A 21,101-nucleotide genomic window follows, 5' to 3' on the forward strand; every position below is an offset into this window, starting at 1 on the left:
CACCTTCGGTATTTCATCCCAAAGCTTTGTTTCTTTCGGGTTAAAGATCAGCCTGCTCTTAAATTCCCGAGGCACATAAAGCTTCTTGTCACCCTCTTCCCACTCATCTTTAATTAGATCCCTTAGGTTAGAATTGACGGGAAAGAGTTTCCTTTTCTTAGCTCTTAGACCGCCGTAAATTTAGTCCAGTATGGTGCGCGTCTGTTCTTCTTCTTCTACCGCCATAGTCTGTCTAACTGCTGTTAGAAGCGGATCCAGATTCTCTGCAGAAAACAGAAATCTCCTGGGCTCTTCCGCTAAAGAGGTGGGACGATCTTCCTCCAACTCGTCTGAATAATACGCTGGTTCCTCCTCTGAATCAGAGTCCAGCTGTACTCTTGGACGTTTTGAAGGTAGGGAAGAGGGGACCGGAAGGGAAGGGGGCTGACTCATTCCTGCCGCCTGTACTTCTTCCCTCACTATGGCTCTTAATTCTGCCAGAAAGGATGGTTGTTCTTACTTTAATATTTTTTGACAAACAATCTGTGCATAGGGTTTTTTTTTTGTAAGACTCTGCCAGCTTTTTGGTGCAGGTTCAGCATTTCTTTGTTCTTTTCCGGGAGTTACCATGTGGTTTGTGACCAGCCTCTTTTTCCACCTTAAGAGACAAGGGGGAGAGGGAGATATAGAACCAGGGCCTGCTAGTGTTAACTCCAGTATGTAGGACCTCACTTACATTTCCTTGGACGAGGGGGTCTGCAGTAGCGTCCTGCTTCACAGATACCTGGGCCTCCATGATGTGTGCTGCATGCAGTTAACATCACTTTTCATTTTTAAAAGGACTTAGCATCCTGGCCCTGCCATCGTCGCCGCTCGGCTCCGCCTCCTCTTCCGGGGGACTCATTTCAAGAAGAGTCGATCCCTCATGCGAGGCCTCAGAATCCTGAGGCCTCCAGCATGGATGAGCGCCGCCATTAGCTTCCGGTCTCGTCTGTGCGTCACTTTCGGTCACATGGGACGTGACACAATCATCAGAGGAGCGCCCCGGAGCAGACGCTGCGCCCAGAGCTCCCACAGGAGAAGCGGCGACAGCGTCCCGATACCGCGGCTCTCTGGGAAACAGATACCGGAACATGCTAGGGGACCCCTTCCCAGAGGGGTGCTAGCTTAGACCGCATCTGAGGCTGAGGAGGAGAGGCATAAGCCCCCTGACCAGCCTCGGCCCATGTTGCTCCCCACTACCTATAGCAGGGATACTCCTCTCTGCTCCTATCTCTGTAGGGACAGAAAGAACACTGGTAGGAGGGGTGGGGAGGGGCCTTTTTAACCTCTCTCGCTTTCTGTCCCTACAGAGATCCAATAGGACATCCTCCAGTGGGTGCTGTCATGGAGGGACGGCCTGGAAAACTGCTACTCGGATGCGGACCAAAACAACGGTCGTGTACATGAGGCCTTATTCACATTCTAGGACAGGTTGCTGGAGGCCACTTTAAATTATTCCTTTAAGTGGACTTCTCTATCAGACAGAGCCTCACACATTTTTATGCCAATGTTAAATGTTCTTGTAGTGTGCGTTTTGGGATAACCGGGGCTAGATTAGACTTCTTGGTCTCTCTTTTGACCAGCAGCCTCTTGGTTGTATTCCAGACCCATAAAGCAGATATGTAAATGTTCTTATTTTTTCAGTGTTTTACAAGACAAAAAAAGTGTGTACAAAATACAGCTGTGGGGCGATACTAGGGCTTGTGACCGGTATGATGGGAGCAGTATGCAATATTACCCTTTATCAGATATAAATAACAATGTTAGATGAGAATTCCTTTGTATGGGGCCAATTAGCATATGGGGATAACCCCTGGCATAATTTGAATTAAAGAGGACCCAGTTTCCACATGCATTTTAGAAAATGTGTCAGAGAAGTCATGTTTGACAGCTCTGCAAACCCTGCAAGTCAGAATAGAAGATTTCAAAGGCGGCTTCCACACTACTTCTTTACTAATTTGTGCGTTTCTTGCATGCATTTTTTGAAGCCTTTTTAGTCACATAGCATTTTTATTGCATTTTTCATACTTTTTTTTTCCCCCTGTAGAGAAACCTATGCAAAAATGCCTGGAAAAAAAATGCTATAAAAACATGCTGCTGTTTATTAAAAAACAAACAAACATGAAACTAGCATAAAACACCACACAAAACAACTCAATATTTGTAGGGCGTTTCATATTTTACCATTGGCTGAGATAGAACATCTGGATAGTGCGCTATTAACTGAATAAAACACAAATTCTGAGGGTAGATTTATCAAAGTTGCTGCAAAAGAAAACTGGCTTATTTGCATGAGCTACCAATCAGATTGAGCCTTTCATTTTCCAAAGGAGCTCCAAAAAATGAAAGATGGATTACGGTTTGTTGTTATGGCCACCTAAGCCAGTTTCTCTTTGCACCAGTTTTTGAGGGCTCATGCACACAAACGTATTTTTGATCTGTATCTGACCCCATTTTATGTGGGTTGGATGTGGACTCAATGGGGCTGCAAAAGATTCGGACAGCACACCTGTGTGCTCTCCACATCTGTATGTCCTTTCCGCGATCCGCAAAAAAAATAGAACATGTCCTATTGTTGTCCATTTTATGGACAAGGACAGGACAGTACGAAAGAGGGCAGGGCGTTCCGTTCAACAAAATGCATAACACACACACGGCTGGTATCAGTGTTCTGCAAATCTGCAATTTGCGGACTGAAAAAAAACGGCATGCCGTGTGCATGAGCTCTAAGAAAGATTGTCTTGTGTAGGTTCGTTTTTTTGCAGGAAGAGTAGACATTTTAATTTGTACTATTTTTAGGAATATATGATTTTTTTGATCGTTCAATATTAAATTTTTTGGGGGCAAGGTGAGCAAATGGATGATTTGGCACAGTTTTTTATTTATATTTTACGGCATTCACCTGAAGGGGCAGATCATGTGATATTTTTACAGGGCAGGTCATTATGGATGCAGCTATACCTCATATGTCTAATTTTTATTTTTGTTAAGTGTTACACAGTAAAAGCATTTTAGAAAAAAAAAAAGTCTTGTTTTTGTGTTGCCATTTTCTGAAAGCCATATTTTACTTTAATTTTTGCAGGTTGAGGTGACTGTTTGATTGGTACTGTACCATTTTAGGGTACAAGTGACTTTTTGATCGCTTGGTATTAGGGCTGCAACGATTAATCAACGTTATTGATAATATTCGATGACGGGATTTATCGAATAATCGGCCGATTCATTGCTATGCGGGCGGGAGCGGGTGGTCAGGCTCTATGCCTGCGGGTCCTTGAACTTTAGATCACCGTATCTTTATTACCTTACAATGAAGCTCTAGTAGCAGGCACAGTGCCATACACAGATCCCCCATAACAGTGCCATACACAGATCCCCCTCCCCACAACAGCCCTGGCCCATCCGCTCACAGCAGTATTCCTTAACCGGCACAGCAGTATTCCTTATCTTACAATGAAGCTCCAGTAACAGGCAGAGCAGGCGGCGGCATAACGTCACTTACTGACATGACGCGCCTGCTCCGCCTGCTTCATTCATAAAGTAGGTGGAGCAGGCGCGTCACGTGAGTAAGTGACGTTACGCCGCCGCCTGCTCTGCCTGTTACTGGAGCTTCATTGTAAGGATCTGTGGATGGCACTGTTATTGGGGATCTGTGTATGGCACTGTTATGGAGGGAATCTGTGTATGGCACTGTTATGGGGAGGGGGATCTGTGGATGATACCGCTAAGGGGGAGATCTGTGGATAACACATATAGCATAAGATGCTATATAGTGTCATCCATAGATCCCCCATAGAATAGTCATCCACAGGTCCCCCCCCTCATAGCGCCATCCACAGATCCCCCATAACACTGCCATCCACAGATCCCCCATAACACTGCCATCCACAGATCCCCCATAACACCGCCATCCACAGATCCCCCATAACACCGCCATCCACAGATCCCCCATAACACCGCCATCCACAGATCCCCCATAACAGCGCCATCCACAGATCCCCAATAACAGCGCCATCCACAGATCCCCAATAACAGCGCCATCCACAGATCCCCAATAACAGCGCCATCCACAGATCCCCAATAACAGCACCATCCACAGATCCCCCAATAACAGCGCCATCCACAGATCCCCCAATAACAGCGCCATCCACAGATCCCCCAATAACAGCGCCATCCACAGATCCCCCAATAACAGCGCCATCCACAGATCCCCCAATAACAGCGCCATCCACAGATCCCCCAATAACAGCGTCATCCACAGATCCCCAATAACAGCGCCATCCACAGATCCCCAATAACAGCGCCATCCACAGATCCCCAATAACAGCGCCATCCACAGATCCCCAATAACAGCGCCATCCACAGATCCCCTCCATAAATGCCATCCACAGATCCCCTCCATAAATGCCATCCACAGATCCCCTCCATAAATGCCATCCACAGATCCCCTCCATAAATGCCATCCACAGATCCCCTCCATAAATGCCATCCACAGATCCCCTCCATAAATGCCATCCACAGATCCCCTCCATAAATGCCATCCACAGATCCCCTCCATAAATGCCATCCACAGATCCCCTCCATAAATGCCATCCACAGATCCCCTCCATAAATGCCATCCACAGATCCCCTCCATAAATGCCATCCACAGATCCCCTCCATAAGTGCCATCCACAGATCCCCTCCATAAGTGCCATCCACAGATCCTCTCCATAAGTGTCCGTTTTAGGCATTGTTACAATGGATCTGCAAAAAAAAAAACGGAAAAAAAAAAAAAAAACACACAGATGGCATAATTGTTACAATGGATCTGCAGCTTTTTTTCCTGGAAACTGCACCTCTCTACTGTATAGACCGTATTTCATACTACAAAATTCAAATGAAAAAGACTAAGTGAATGGAGAACATACCACAGCCACCCTCCATTCACTGCTACAGGAATTGCAAAAATAGCTTAACCCTGACTCTGCTTAATTCAGCAGTTCCATTGTGGTCAGTGGAGAAGTGGGCATGCATGCGTGGTGCACTCTCTATTCACCGCTACAGGACTCCTGAAAATAGCTCAACATGCTCACTTGGCTATTTTCAGAACTCCCATAGATGTAAATGAAGAGCATGCCTTGCATATATGGCATGCTCGCCTTCATTTCAGGGGCCCCGTGCTGGACATAGGAGCAAGTCCCAGAGGTGGTACCCGCACCTATCTGACATTGATGGCATATCTTAGCAATATGCCATCAGTGTCTGAGATGTGTATAACCCTTTAAGTTAAGCTGCAATACCAGACACTGCTTATGGACTAGAGAGACACTGTTGTTGGAGAAAAATATCAGACCTAGTTTTCTAATCTCATACAATCCCTTTTAACATAAATGTAGTCATGTCAAGATACTTTCCTAACTGTGTTATATTTTTCCATTCCTAAGTTTGGCGAATGACCTCAAACACCAGGAGTCAGGTAGCTGCAAATTTTCTACTGGTGCCTAACTTTGTAAACTCTCTTTTAATGAAGAGCTATATATGCAGGTCTTTAGAGCCTGGCTTCTAAAAGTTAAATAAAATCAAAAATTTGTTTGACTGGTTTTAACCAACCTTGTCCATCACCTTATTATTTCCGTGCCAATTTTACAGACCTTATCGGTCATGATCAATAGTAAACTAGAAGAAGATGGGTAAAGAAGGTGGTGGCTACCTCACAAGATGAGAAATTTCATGGCAGATTGCAGTGATACCATTGATACAGAAAAGTGTTTCCCTCTTTAGCTCTCGCTGGAGCATCTTGTTTAGATCATGGATATTTGTTTCATGTGTTTTTCTACAGGAGACAAATTGCCTTTCCACTGCGATGAGTGATGACCCACATATCAAACATGGCAAAACAACTCCACATCAATAAAAAAACAGAACACTTGGTGTAGGCCAAAAACACAGATGGAAGAAAACGACAAACAAGGATGAGAGGAGAGTCTGAAACATCTCTCGTTTCTGCTGCCTGAACTTAATTGTTAGACAAGCAAAAATACAAAAAGTTATTTAAGCAGCTTCAGATTTTTTTTATATTTAGTGTCCTTACCTCAGAGAGGATGGTTGACTTCTTGGCTACTTCTATTTGATACAGTCTAACCCATTCCCAAGGAATGGAAAAGAAAATGCAAAATATTAGGAGCAATGAAAGATGGTAAAGCCAGGTGTCCAAGATACAATTCTCAGACACAACAGTCTCCTTTAAATGTGGGGATGTGAGTTTTGTAATGACCATCATTTTCTTATGGACTGCCAACTGTCTTCGGGAATGTAAAATGATAAAGATGATGAAGCAAGCAACAGCAGCAGCCAATGAGGCTTTGGAATAAATAATCCACTTCTGGAAAGGTGACTCTAAGGACCATGGAGGAGGAAGAGAAGGTTCAGTTTCTGGCAAACCCACTATTTTGTGCCTCAAGAAGTTGACCTTGCTTAAAATCCAGCTACCAAGCGATTCCATCCTGTTGCAGCTTGTTCTTTATAGGAAGTCTTAATTCCGCAGAGGCCTGCAAAGAGAGCTACCGTTTTAAAGCAGTAAATCAGAAGCATTGTGTTAGAAGTAAATACAGTTCATCTAAAATAAAAATAAAAAAGACTCAAAATCTGGATGGTTCAAATGGCATTAGGCCTGAAGAAAGGGCACAACCATTAGGGGGCCTTCACATGCTGCAAATTTTGATGCAGAATTTTGCGCGGCTGAAAATCAGTTCCATCCACCTGAATGGGGCTTGCAGAAGTCCATGTGCATGCTGCCCCATTCAAATGAATGGAACCGATTTTCAGTCGCAGAAAATTCTGCAACAAAATGCACAGCGTGTGAAGGCACCCGTAGTAAATTATAAGCACAGCACCTAAGACATTAAAACTAGTCATAACCAGTAAGATAGTACTGAATCATGAAAACCGTGATCTGATGAGAAAAGCACTAATGCATATAAGGCAGATAGAATGCCACCTTGTGGATAAACTTCATAAAATGTATGTGCTTCTTGTGGAGTACTATGCTGACATATACACAGACAAGGCATTTACGCTTACAGTCTTGCCTAGTCATTGCACAGCCAACATAGGGGTTTTAAAAAACGTCATGACAGTCTTTATGTCTAGGTTTAGGTTTCCGCACTTTTTGGCGAAAGAATTCTGTAGCAAGTGTGCTATTATTATTATTTTTTATCATTCATTTACACTGATTAAACAAAGCAGGTTCAAGACAAGTTTACTTAAAAATGTACGATCTCAAGTATCAAGGCAGTCTTGACTGTCCAAGTTGTGTATCATATATCATTTACATTTCGACAGTCAAGTCAATGTTTTAATCCCCAGGACGGCCACCCTATGTTTACTAAGAATTGCCTAAAGGAGTAACCAAAACCACAAATGTCAGAGCAGGTCAGTAAACTGCCTTGGGCACTGGTGACATACATCTGAATGTAAATGAATAAGATGACAATCCTAGTGTCTGTTTTTTTGTGTTTTTTTTTCAGATGCATGAATAACATAATATAAAACAACAATGAACTGAACAATATTAAAAACAATATACTACCTAATATAATACCTCCCTTGTACAAGAAAATACCTACCATAATAATGCCCCTATATACAAGAATATTACTACTATAATACTGCTCTTATGTACAAGAATAGAACTACAATAATATTGCTCCCTAAGTACAAGAATAGAACTACTATAATATTGCTCCTATGTTAAAAAAAAAAAAAAAAAAAGTACTATACTATTGTACCTATCAATCCATGCGAGCACCGCTTCCTGGTCTTTACATTACACATTGTATCCTGTGGAGCTGCAGCCTGGTGTAATTACAAGTACTCGCTCCAATCAAGTGAATGGAGTGAGTATTTGTCATTACACTCCACTTCCGAGACAGTGTGCAGTATAATAAAGACGAAGCAGCGCTTGCAAAGAGCACCGCCTCCTCTTCAAACAGCTGATTGGCGGGAGGAGCTGGGTGCCGGAACCCTGACCATCGAATATTGATGACCATCAATATTCCTATCTATATGGAAGGACAACCCCTTTAAAGATAATATATTTCCTTTATAATTTATGCAAAAAAATTATTTTTATTTTCATAGGTTACATTTTCAAAATAACAGAAAAAAAACAGCATAAGAAACCTCAATATACATTACACTAATTCTGCTGTTTACAGAAATACGCCATATGTGGTAGTAAACTGCTGTAGCGGCACGTGACAGGGATCAGAAGGAAAGAAGTGCCATATGGTTTTTGGAGGCAGATTTTACTAGAATGGTTTTTGGGCACCATTTTGTATTTGAAGAGACCCTGATGTACCCCTACAGTGGAACCCCTCAAAAAGTGACCCGATTTTGGAAACTAAAACAACTTAAAGAATTTATTAATGGGTGTACTGAGCACTTTGACCCCATAAGCATTTTACTGAATTAGAAAACACTTGGCAGTGAAAAAGAAAAGTTTCATTATCTTCCAATAAAATGTTGCTTTAGCCCCAAATTTTTCATTTTTACAAGCGGTAACAGGAGAAAAAGCACCACATAATTTGTTAATCATTTTCTCCTGAATACGGCAACACCATATATGTGGTGTCAAACTGCTGTAGGAGCACATGGCAGAACTGAAAAGAAGGAGTGCCATACGGCTTTTGTAGCACAGACTTTGATGGATTGGTATACAGGCGCCATTGGTTTTTATTTTTTGAGCGATTGTCTTATGCAGGGGTTCATTTTTTGCGGGATGAGGTGACGTTTTCACCTAGTCATGAAAGGGTTAAAATGTTGAAAAGTGTGTTTCATCTTTTGGAGATCATTTCACCTTCAACTGTTCACAATAACAGTAATTTTGGCCACAGGTGCCTAAACTTTTGCATGCCACTGTAACTACTATAATACTGCTCCTTATGTAAAAGCATTATAGCTACCTTAATAATACCGCCTATTAAATTCAAATGCAGACTTATTAAGCAATTTAAACTACTTTCACATCTGTGTTTTGCTTTCTGGTTCTGAGGTCCAGCAGACGATCGCAAAACTGCAGGAAAACGCTTCACTTTTGTCACCATTCATTTTCAATGGGGACAAAACTGAACGGAATGGAACGGAGTGTACCAGAATTAATTGTGTTCCATTTCATTACATTCCCATGCCGCACACAACAACGTTTCAAGCAGCATTTTTGTGTGCTTTATGGCATACTGATCAAGACATTTCCGGTGTGAAACACAATGTAATTCAATGATGCTGAATTCATTTTCTCAGATACAATGACTTACAATGGTTTTAGGTCCGAATCCGTCATTTTAGAGCTAATACAACCGGATCCGTTCAGAACGGATGCAGCCGGTTATATTATCATAACGGAAGTGTTTTTGCTAATCCATGACGGATCCTTGACTGATGTGAAAGCAGCCTTAAAATCTTTCCCAAGTTCTTTAGTTCCCGTCTATTACCCGCTCTACTGTGCTCTAAGCAGTCCAGTAAATAATATATAAGCCCAGAATAAAACTACTATAATACTGCTCCATATGTACAAGAATATGACTACTATAATACTGTACAAGAATATAACTACTATAATATTGCTCCAAATTAGGGGTGGGCGATATGGCCTAAAATCTATATTGCGATATAATTTTAAGCATGTGCGATATGCGATATATATTGCGATATATTGTTTTCTATATTGGGGGGGGGGGTGTTTAAATTTTATTTATTTTTTACTTTTTATTTATTAACTATTTGCCTCCTTAAGGGCTAGAACCCTTGTCATATTCACCCTAATAGAGCTCTATTAGGGTGAATAGGACTTTACACTCTCCCTGCTGCCCTGTGCATAGTGCACACAACAGCAGGGAGCTGACCATGGCGCCAGCCTCTCATGTGCTCCCCCAGCCTCTGATCTGCCCCCCCCCCCCCGCAGCCTCTGATCTGCCCCCCCCCGCAGCCTCTGATCTGCCCCCCCCAGCCTCTGATCTGCCCCCCCCAGCCTCTGATCTGCCCCCCCCAGCCTCTGATCTGCCCCCCCAGCCTCTGATCTGCCCCCCCCCGCCTCTGATCTGCCCCCCCCAGCCTCTGATCTGCCCCCCCCCCAGCCTCTGATCTGCCCCCCTTCTCCAGCCTCTGATCTGCCCCCCTTCTCCAGCCTCTGATCTTCTCCCCAGCCTCTGATCTGCCCCCCTTCTCCAGCCTCTGATATGCCCCCCTTCTCCAGCCTCTGATCTTCTCCCCAGCCTCTGATCTGCCCCCCCTTCCCCAGCCTCTGATCTGCCCCCCTTCCCCAGCCTCTGATCTTCTCCCCCAGCCTCTGATCTGCCCCTTCTGGTAACGCAAACCCCCCCTCCCTCCCCAGTATTAATCATTGGTGGCAGTGGCCACAGGGTCCCCCTCCTCCCCCCCATCATTGGTGGCAGTTTGCAGTTCCGATCGGAGCCCCAGCAGTGTAATGCTGGGGCTCCGATCGGTTACCATGGCAGCCAGGAGTCACGCTGCTGAAGTCCTGGCTGCCATGGTATGTTAGTGAGCAGAGAGCAGCGCATTATACTCACGTGCGCTGTGGCCGCCGGTCGCTCCTTCTTCTCATAGGTCTGTGCGGCGCATTGCTAATGCTGTAAGCATTAGCTATCCGCCGCACAGACCTATGAGAAGGAGCGACCGGCGGCCACAGCGCACGTGAGTATAATGCGCTGCTCTCTGCTCACTAACATACCATGGCAGCCAGGGCTTCAATAGCGTCCTGGCTGCCATGGTAACCGATCGGAGCCCCAGCATTACACTGCTGGGGCTCCGATCGGAACTGCAAACTGCCACCAATGATGGGGGGGGGGAGGGGGACCCTGTGGGATATGGCCGGCACATTCATTGGTAGTGCAGTGGCCACAGTCCCTCCCCTCCTCCTCCTACTCTGTCCTCATTGGTGTTCAGCGGCAGCCGCGCACAGTGGGGAGGGAGGGACTCCCTCCTCCTCCCTCTGCTGTGCCGGCCGGCTCAGGAGAAAATGATCATATCGCGGTCCGGCGATATAGGCGATATGGCGAAAATCCATATCGTGGCCCAAATTCATATCGCATATCGCCTATATCGCCCACCCCTACTCCAAATGTACAAGAATATTACTATAATACTGCTCCAACTGTACAAGAATATAACTACTATAATACTGCTCCATATTTACAAGAATATAACTACTATAATACTGCTCCATATGTACAAGAATATAACTACTATAATACTGCTCCATATGTACAAGAATATAACTACTATAATACTGCTCCATATGTACAAGAATATAACTACTATAATACTGCTCCATATGTACAAGAATATAACTACTATAATACTGCTCCAAATGTATAAGAATATAACTACTATAATACTGCTCCAAATGTACAAGAATATAACTACTATAATACGGCTCCAAATGTACTAGAATATAACTAACTACTATAATACTGCTCAAAATGTACAAGAATGCAACTACTTTAAAGGGGTTATCCCATGAGTAATGTAAAAAATTATAATCTGACATCATATAATACATGACAATCTCTTTCTCACAAAGCTGGAACCAGACCTGTACCTCATGTGGGTCCAGAGATCTCCCCATTCATGCAATATTTATATGAAGCTAGGAATTCAAGGGGAGTATCTTTTCTGCTGCAGCTGAAGGGGGTGTGTCCATTCTGCCACACTCTCTCCCTATCACAGCTCAGAAGGCAGTTGAAGGATAAAACTGAGCATGTGCGGCCATCTCAGTGAGCAGGTCAAAGAAATGAAAAAACAAAAGGGGGGGGGGGGAACAAATAGCAGGTGGCACCATACAGATACATTTTACTGAATAACTCAGTGGCTAAACAAAATTTAGAACATGCAATTACAAAAGTATTCTGATCCAGGTGCTGGTTTAAAAACTAAAACCCCAATAATAATGGCCTCTATGTGCAAGAATATAACTACGGCAATGTTGTCCCTAGGTACAAGAATAACTCCTATAAGGCTACGTCTACACGACGTCAATAAGTCGCGCGACAAATAAGGCACAACTACATTTGGAGCGCAACATTTTGTTGCACTAATGTCGCGTGACAATTTTTATAACGGCAGTCTATGGTGTCGCACTGCAACATGCGACGCAACACCGTAGACTGCCATTATAAAAATTGTCGCGCAACAAATGTCGTTGTGTAGATGTAGCCTTATATTACCACCTAAGTGCAATAATATAACTACTATAACACTGCTTCTAATGTACAAGACTAGAACTACTATAATACTGCCTCATATGTACAAGAATATACTACTATCCATAATTTGTGACTTGCATAATGATTTCTAATTCACAGCTAACATTTGTTTAAATTTTTAGGAGAAATTGTGTATATCGCCCTTTTGAAAAATCAAGTCCAAAGGGAAAACTTAAAGGGGTTGTCCAGGTTCAGAGCTGAACCAGGACATATCCATAATTTTACCCAGGTTGCCCCCATGATGCTACCATCGGAGCAGTTCATTTTTCGATGCTCTCCTTTGCCCTGTGCTGGATCGCGCAGGGCAAGGGCTCTTTTTATTTACAACAACACACTGCCGGGCTAGCGCAGGGCAAAGGAGAGCATCGGAGCATGAACTGCTCCGATGCTCAGGTCAGGGGGGCTGCCTTGAAAATGGGGATATGTCCGGGTTCAGCTCCTTTAAAACATGATGTAATGTACCTTTTATATAAAGAAATGACAGAAAGGAATTCCATGTTGTAGATAAATCGGGCGGCACTGCACGGAGATATGGGTGCACGGTCGACAGGCGTTGCCCCAGATACTGCAGTAAGGAACAGTGGTGCCGGTTTTGTTCCTTATTGCAGAAAGGCATTCCAGTCCATAATGATATGTAATGAGATCCTGCCTGCTCTAGGGTCAGTTTTTTTTATAAAAGTTTAATTTTGTGATTATTATAAAACACTACAAAAGAAGACTATAAATTTGAAGTTCATAAAATGAAAGAGCAGCAATAAATAATCCAATTGGAAATAAACATTAATTCAATACTAAAAAGCAGTTGGCACCAGACTTGTCGAGTATTCATAGAACTTTCACTAAGGAATTCGCCATACACTGTAAGCACAAACTTCTGATTTAGTTTTTATACATGCAACCATCAATACATATGTTATACTGGGACAGATTTATGAAAAGTAACGTAAAGTGTTTTTCGCTCACACAAAAATGATGTTCTTCTAGCTAACTACATAGTTCACGTGCCAAATCCATATGATGACTCCAATTATACATCCTAGGTCTCTGTGGACAAGGGCGTCGTTAGGTCAAAACATTCGGGGCTTGAGCCCCGGATGTTTTGTCCAGTGCCCGAATGTTATGCTGGCCTGGTAGCATTTTTTTTTATTTATTTGGCTATTCCAGGGCACTTTTATATTGATTGGACCTGGGCAACCCATCACGGATTATCCCTTGTACTTGTTCCGCTGATCCGCTACTTGCGGGCTGCATGGGGATGAGTTCAGTCACTTCGTTGCGCAATCCAGTCCTGTGGTGCGTGATCCCGCGAGACCCGTCTCGGGAGGTCACGGCTCTCGCGGGATCATGTGCCGCAGGACGGGATCGCGCACTGAAGTGACTGAGCTCCTGCCCGCAAGTAGTGGATCAGCGGAACAAGTACAAGGGATGATCCGTGATGGGTTGCCCAGGTCCAATCAATATAAAAGTGCCCTGGAATAGCCAAATAAATTAAAAAAATGCTACCAGGCAAAACGGATCAGTTTTGATTTTGCACATCAGGATTCGTCCTTTCCGTTATGATGCGGTTGTGAGAAATCAAAACGGATCCGTCACCTATTGACTTTCAATGCATTTAGTGGCGGATCCGTTCTTTCTATTATTCTGATTTCACACAACCGATTCCTAATGGGAACGGATGCATCCTGAAAAGAACAAATCTTTCACCATTGACTTACATAGTTTTGCTGACGGAACAGAAGACATCCTGATGCATCCTGAACGGATCTCTATCCATTCACAATGCATGAAGACTAAATGGAAAGGTTTTTTTCCGGTTTTGAGATCCTCTGCCAGATCTCAATAACGTAAAACAGCAACGTAAGTGTGAAAGTTAATTAGAGATGAGCGAATCGATTCGTACTTCGTTCATCAGACTTTTTGAGCAGAGAGGGGAAAGCTCTCCTGCTCATGCCTGTGCTTCGAGAAGCTGTGCAAGCAGAGAGGCCCTGAGACGGTGCAGATCACGACTTTGTATGCGCTGCTACACTGCGCATTACCATAGTAAATACTAAAGTCTCGTTTTGAATTTTTTTTTTTTTACCAAACTGAAGTCTAGTATAGTCGATCGCACCACTTTTTGATTACAAGCAGCAAGATCCCCTTTACTTTTCTTATTTCCCCAGGAATTCATGAAGGATTTCAAAATCCTCATCCTCTTCTGTGATCCCACTAATCCTCTAGTGTTCCTCTTTTCAGCTCCAAAATCTAAACTCCCAGATCCACCCCTTGGAGGCTTCAGGTAAGCCAGGATACATAAATGCCCGCCAGAACCCAGTTCATTAATGCCCATATAGCAGTGTGCCCCCGACTCTGTCCCCCTAACAAGATAAGCTCCAGTATACTGGGCACCAAAGATTTTTGCATTCTAACCCCCCTTCCAAAGCTATTGCCAGGAGGAGTTAACCTGTTCACACAGATTTTTATTAGCAACACTTTTCCACAATGCGCCGATGTCTTCATCAGGCTCAGTACAAGTATTGGCCTACACATGTATTATATCCAGAACATAGGCTTCAATCTAACATCAATAGGTAGAACATGATGTCACTGAGCTTTCATTCGTCATTAGTAGAAACGCATATGGCGCAGATTGCTTCATTTTCTATGCCTAAAACACGTGTAGAAAATAATAAATGAGACTGGCGTATCTGGCGTTAAAAGGGACCGAATCTGCGACAGATATATGGCAAAAATTGGCGTATATCTATTCATAAATGACCCCCATCAATTCCAAAATAATCAGCTTCAGGGGTTTCCATTACTCCCTTGTCATTATAGCAACCAGATATTCAAAATCCAACTATGGAAGCCTATGTGGGACAAACACATGATGGCTTTAGTTCCTAAGCATCTTATTACAGGAACAACCCTCTTCAATGCCACTTAACATTTCTTTGGGAGTTCTGGAAACAGTTGGGCGCTGTACTTCCCTAGAATGGAGTGTCAGTGGGTATGCTCGACATGTCGCTCCATTGATTTTGGGGGCCCTGATAACTTGCTACAACTGGAATACCCCTTTAACACCCTCTAGCATTAGGTGGGGAAGTAGTGGAAAGAAAAATAAATACATACACTAATGATTATCCTGTTCTTGTCTGCATCCCTGATCTTGCCTCCCACAGAACAAGGGCACATAAGGAGTCCAGGTGGAGCAATGACATACTCTCTCTAATTGTTTGGACACATGCCCTAAATAGAGTTGTGCCTATGTTATTGCACAACTCTTTCAGGTTAGTGCACATCTGTGTGGGTTGTGTTTGGTTTATCCCTTGAAATTGATTTACTGCACCAAGAAGCGTCCCTGCTTTGTTCCTTTGTGTTCTCGGCTGTGTTCTCACACCCTCGCTTAGCCAATAGACTAGGGTTTCTCAACTCTGGTCCTCAGAACTCACCTACCAGTCATGTTTTCAGGATTTTCTTAGTATCGAGCAGGTGATATAAATTAGTGCCCATGCTCAGGACTTACAACAGGTGTTCATTCTGTGGGATATTCTCAAAACCTGACTGGTAGGTGGGTCCCGAGGACCGGAGTTGAGAAACCCTGCTATAGACAATAACCAGCTGTATTCAATTTCCTGGCGTCTCAGTGTTTGCCACTATATACAGTCATGTGAAAAAATTAGGACACCCTTTGAAAGCATGTGGTTTTTTGTAACATTTTTAATAAAAGGTTATTTCATCTCCGTTTCAACAATACAGAGAGATTAAAGTAATCCAACTAAACAAAGAAAACTGAAGAAAAGTCTTTTCAAGATCTTCTGTAAATGTCATTCTACAAAAATGCCTATTCTAACTGAGGAAAAAGATAGGACACCCTCACATGTATTCCCTCTTAAATTGGCTCAGATCTCACACAGGTATATCACACCAGGTGCACATAATTAGTAGATCGTTACTCTGCATGTTGAATGAGGCTTGCCCTATTTAAACCTCAGACATTTAGTTTGGTGTGCTCCTGACTGTTGAAGTGAGAGTGAGCACCATGGTGAGAGCAAAAGAGCTGTCAGAGGACTTCAGAAAAAAGATTGTAGCAGCCTATGAGTCTGGGAAGGGATTTAAAAAGATCTCAAAAGATTTTGAAATCAGCCATTCCACTGTCCGGAAGATAGTCTACAAGTGGAGGGCTTTCAAAACAACTGCCAACATGCCCAGGACTGGTCGCCCCAGCAAGTTCACCCCAAGAGCAGACCGCAAGATGCTAAAAGAGGTCTCCAAAAACCCTAAAGTGTCATCTCGAGAACTACAGCAGGCTCTGGCTACTGTTGATGTAGAAGTACATGCCTCTACAATCAGAAAGAGACTGTACAAGTTTAACTTGCATGGGAGGTGTGCAAGGAGGAAACCTTTGCTTTCCAAGAGAAACATCGAGGCCAGACTGACATTTGCCAGAGATAAAGTTGACAAAGACCAGGACTTCTGGAATAATGTTCTTTGGACAGATGAGTCCAAAATTGAATTATTTGGACACAACAGCAGAGGACATGTTTGGCGTAAACCAAACACAGCATTCCAAGAAAAGAACCTCATACCAACTGTGAAGCATGGAGGTGGAAGTGTCATGGTTTGGGGCTGCTTTGCTGCAGCAGGAAATGGTCAGCTCACCATCATAGAATCCACGATGAATTCTACTGTGTATCAGAAGGTGCTTGAAGAACATGTGAGACCATCAGTTAGAAAATTAAAGCTGAAGCGGAACTGGACCATGCAACATGACAATGACCCAAAACATACTAGTAAATCAACCAAAGATTGGCTGAAAAAGAAGAAATGGAGAGTCCTGGAATGGCCAAGTCAAAGTCCAGATTTGAATCCCATTGAGATGCTGTGGGGTGACTTGAAAAGGGCTGTACGTGCAAGAAACCCCTCAAACATCTCACAGCTGAAAAAGTTCTGCATTGAGGAGTGGGGTAAAATTTCCTCAGACCGATGTCGAAGACTGGTAGATGGCTACAAGAACCGTCTCACTGCAGTTATTTCAGCCAAAGGAGGTAACACTCGCTATTAGGGGCAAGGGTGTCCTATCTTTTTCCTCAGTTAGAATAGGCATTTTTGTAGAATGACATTTACAGAAGATCTTGAAAAGACTTTTCTTCAGTTTTCTTTGTTTAGTTGGATTACCTTAATCTCTCTGTATTGTTGAAACGGAGATGAAATAACCTTTTATTAAAAATGTTACAAAAAACCACATGCTTTCAAAGGGTGTCCTAATTTTTTCACATGACTGTAGCCTGAGGGCCTCTTTGCACTCAGCATATATGTGCAGGTCCTGGGGCTGAACTACTTAGGCTCCTTTCACACAGGCGAGAATTCAGCGCGAGTGCAAGGCGTGAGGTGAATGCATTGCATCCGCACTGAATCCGGACCCATTCACTTCAATGGGGCTGTGTACATGAGCGGTGATCTTCACGCATCACTTGTGCGTTGCGTGCAAATCTCAGCAAGCTCTATATTGTGTGTTTTTCACGCAATGCAGGCCCCATAGAAGTGAATGGGGCTGCGTGAAAATCGCAAGCATTCGCAAGCAAGTGCGGATGCGGTGCGATTTCCACGCATGGTTGCTAGGAGACTATCGGGATGGGGACCCAATGTTTATTATTTTCCCTTATAACATGGTTATAAGGGAAAATAATAGCATTCTTAATACAGAATGCTAAGTAAATTGGGGATGGAGGGGTTAAAAAATAATAATAATTCAGCTCATCCACTTGTTCGCACAGCCCGGCTCGTCTTCTTTCTTCTCCTTTGAGGACCTGGGAGGTAAAGGACCTTTGGTGACGTCACTGCGCTCATCACATGGTCCAATACCATGGTGATGGACCATGTGACAGACCATGTGATGAGCGTAGTGACGTCACCAAAGGTCCTTTTCCTCCTCCCAGGTCCTCAAAGGAGAAGAAAGAAGACAAGCCAAGCTGTGCAAACTAGTGGATGAGGCGAGTTTAATAATTTATTTTATTTTTTTAACCCCTCCATCCCTAATTTACTAAAAAAAAAAAAAAATCTACACACAGATCCCAAACCCAGAAGAAGTCCGGGTTCAGGTCCAGATACCAAACATGCCGATTTTTCTCACACATGTGCAAAATGCATTAAAACCCTTTGCACTTGTGCGGAAAAAAAATCACGCATTTTCCCGCAACCCACCCGCATCTTGTCCGGCCCTCACACGCGACGCCCGTGTGAAAGAGGCTTTAGAGTTGCACCATAGCCTCACATGAAGCTGGGGGTCAGATGCAAAGATGCTCACATATTGGGCCAGATTTATCATTAGCTCAAGTCAGAATAACGGAGTCAAAAAGTAGCAAATTTTTGCACAATCGCAAAAATTTGCAACTTTTATTGGCTCTATGCTATGCTCGCTAGTTTTATGAAAGTGGATTTGTTTTCTTATGTAAGTTAATATCTAGACAGATTTACTATTGCGACAATTTAAAAAGTCGCTAAAAAGTCGCAAAATAATGCACAAAATCACTCCAGCGCAGACCATGCTTATCTTATGCGACTTTTTAAAAGAACATGCGACTTTTTCGTAAAGACGTGCGACTTTTGTAAAGCCGCTTACTGACGGATAAACTGCTACCGTTAAACCACATTTATCAGTCTTAAAGGGACGATCATAAATCTGAGTTAGCAAAAACTGACTTTAGCCATATGTGAAAGTGGAGTGAGCTGTCAGAGTCATGATAAATCTGGCCCATTCTCTCCAGCAAAAACGTGATGATTAGAGATGAGCGAATTTATGAAAAGTTTGATTAGGCTAATTCGCCTAACTTTACAAAAAAATTGATTGTGTGACGAATTACTTTGTCACGAAACGCATTTTTTTGTAACTAGCGGGTGCAATGACAGGGAGCTGCAATAGCGCCGCCCCCATCATTGTACCCCTCAGATGTCGCATCCATACATGACTGCGGCAGCTGAGTGTAAAAAATCTTGCTTGAAGATCTGGAGCAAAATCTTGCGCAGTGTGGTGACGTCATACATCTCCACGCATGGGATTTCGGCCGAGATCTTCAATCAAGCTGGTGGCCCACCGTGAGCAAATGGAGGCGGCAAGTATGAATTTTTTAGTTTTTTTTACACTATTTTAGGTTAAATCGATTCGCTAACATGAAGCACAAGGAAATTCGGCTTCGAGGTGAATCAAATTTATCCTGAAATTCGGATCGAATTCCACTTTGTGGGATTCTATTCACTCATCTCTAGTCATGATACAACTGTATGGGCGTTATAAAATTTATATAATGGTTGTATCTCCCTTTTTAGCAAGAGTTGGGATTAATGATTTAAATGGGTTGTAATGGGTCTGTAGAGGGAAGTATACTTACCTGCTACCTACCTCTAGGTTCTGACTCATTTGGTCTCAAGACGCTACTGTCTCCATGTGTCATCATCTGGTTTGACAGGGGTCACATGGCCACTGCATTGGTGATGTGTCCACCATGTGTCTGGTGATCCCCATCAAACTGGAAGCTTCCTAGCAGTGGCGTAACTACCGGGGAAGCAGGGGAAGCAGCTGCTTCGGGGCCCGGGCTGCCAAGGGGGCCCGGCGCCCCGGCAGCGTGTGTGACAGTTTATTTTTAAGTTAGTTAAATATCGTGTTCAGGGGCCCTTCACAGCAGCCGCTAGTGTGATCTAATTTTACTGTCTGCTAAAGTCTCCTGGTCTGGGATTCGAACCCACAACCTCCAATCTATTAGTGAATCAGTGGCAAAGCATTTACCCTCACAGCCATAAAGGCTGCATTACAACTGACTGTAAAAAAAAAAAAAAAATACATCTATACACATGACAGCTGCCCAAACACACCTAGCACTGCTATATCTGTATATGACAGCTGTCCCTGCACACTCAGCTCTGCTATATCTCTATATATGACAGCTGCCCCAGCAAACCCAGCTCTACTACATCTATACACATGACAGCTGCCAAAACACAGCCAGCTCTGCTACATCTATACACATGACAGCTGCCCCCAACACACCAGGCACTGCTATATCTCTATATGACAGCTGTCCCAGCACACTCAGCTCTGCTATATCTCTATATATGACAGCTGCCCCAGCAAACCCAGCTCTACTACATCTATACACATGACAGATGCCTAAACACACCCAGCTCTGCTACATCTATACACATGACAGCTGCACCAGCACACTCAGCTCTGCTATATCTCTATATATGACAGCTGCCCCAGCAAACCCAGCTCTACTACATCTATACACATGACAGCTGCCAAAACACAGCCAGCTCTGCTACATCTATACACATGACAGCTGCCCCCAACACACCAGGCACTGCTATATCTCTATATGACAGCTGTCCCAGCACACTCAGCTCTGCTATATCTCTATATATGACAGCTGCCCCAGCAAACCCAGCTCTACTACATCTATACACATGACAGCTGCCGAAACACAGCCAGCTCTGCTACATCTATACACATGACAGCTGCCCCCAACACACCAGCACTGCTATATATCTATATGACAGCTGTCCCAGCACACTCAGCTCTGCTATATCTCTATATATGACAGCTGCCCCAGCAAACCCAGCTCTACTACATCTATACACATGACAGATGCCTAAACACACCCAGCTCTGCTACATCTATACACATGACAGCTGCACCAGCACACTCAGCTCTGCTATATCTCTATATATGACAGCTGCCCCAGCAAACCCAGCTCTACTACATCTATACATGACAGATGCCCAAACACACCCAGCTCTACTACATCTATACACATGACAGCTGCCGAAACACAGCCAGCTCTGCTA

At 43.6% G+C, this 21,101-nt stretch overlaps 1 protein-coding gene across 1 annotated transcript in view; it reads right to left on the reverse strand.

The window, feature by feature from the left end:
- Positions 1–21,101, reverse strand: part of LOC122941839 (chloride channel CLIC-like protein 1) — a 292,415-nt gene that overhangs the window by 256,957 nt on the left and 14,357 nt on the right. The window contains exon 2 of the mRNA XM_044299300.1: positions 6,092–6,548. Within this exon, the coding sequence (XP_044155235.1) occupies positions 6,092–6,502 (411 nt within the window). The 5' untranslated portion in view covers positions 6,503–6,548. The remainder of the gene's footprint in view (positions 1–6,091; positions 6,549–21,101) is intronic.

Source organism: Bufo gargarizans, chromosome 6, assembly GCF_014858855.1.
Source record: "Bufo gargarizans isolate SCDJY-AF-19 chromosome 6, ASM1485885v1, whole genome shotgun sequence".
Classification (NCBI taxonomy): domain Eukaryota; kingdom Metazoa; phylum Chordata; class Amphibia; order Anura; family Bufonidae; genus Bufo; species Bufo gargarizans.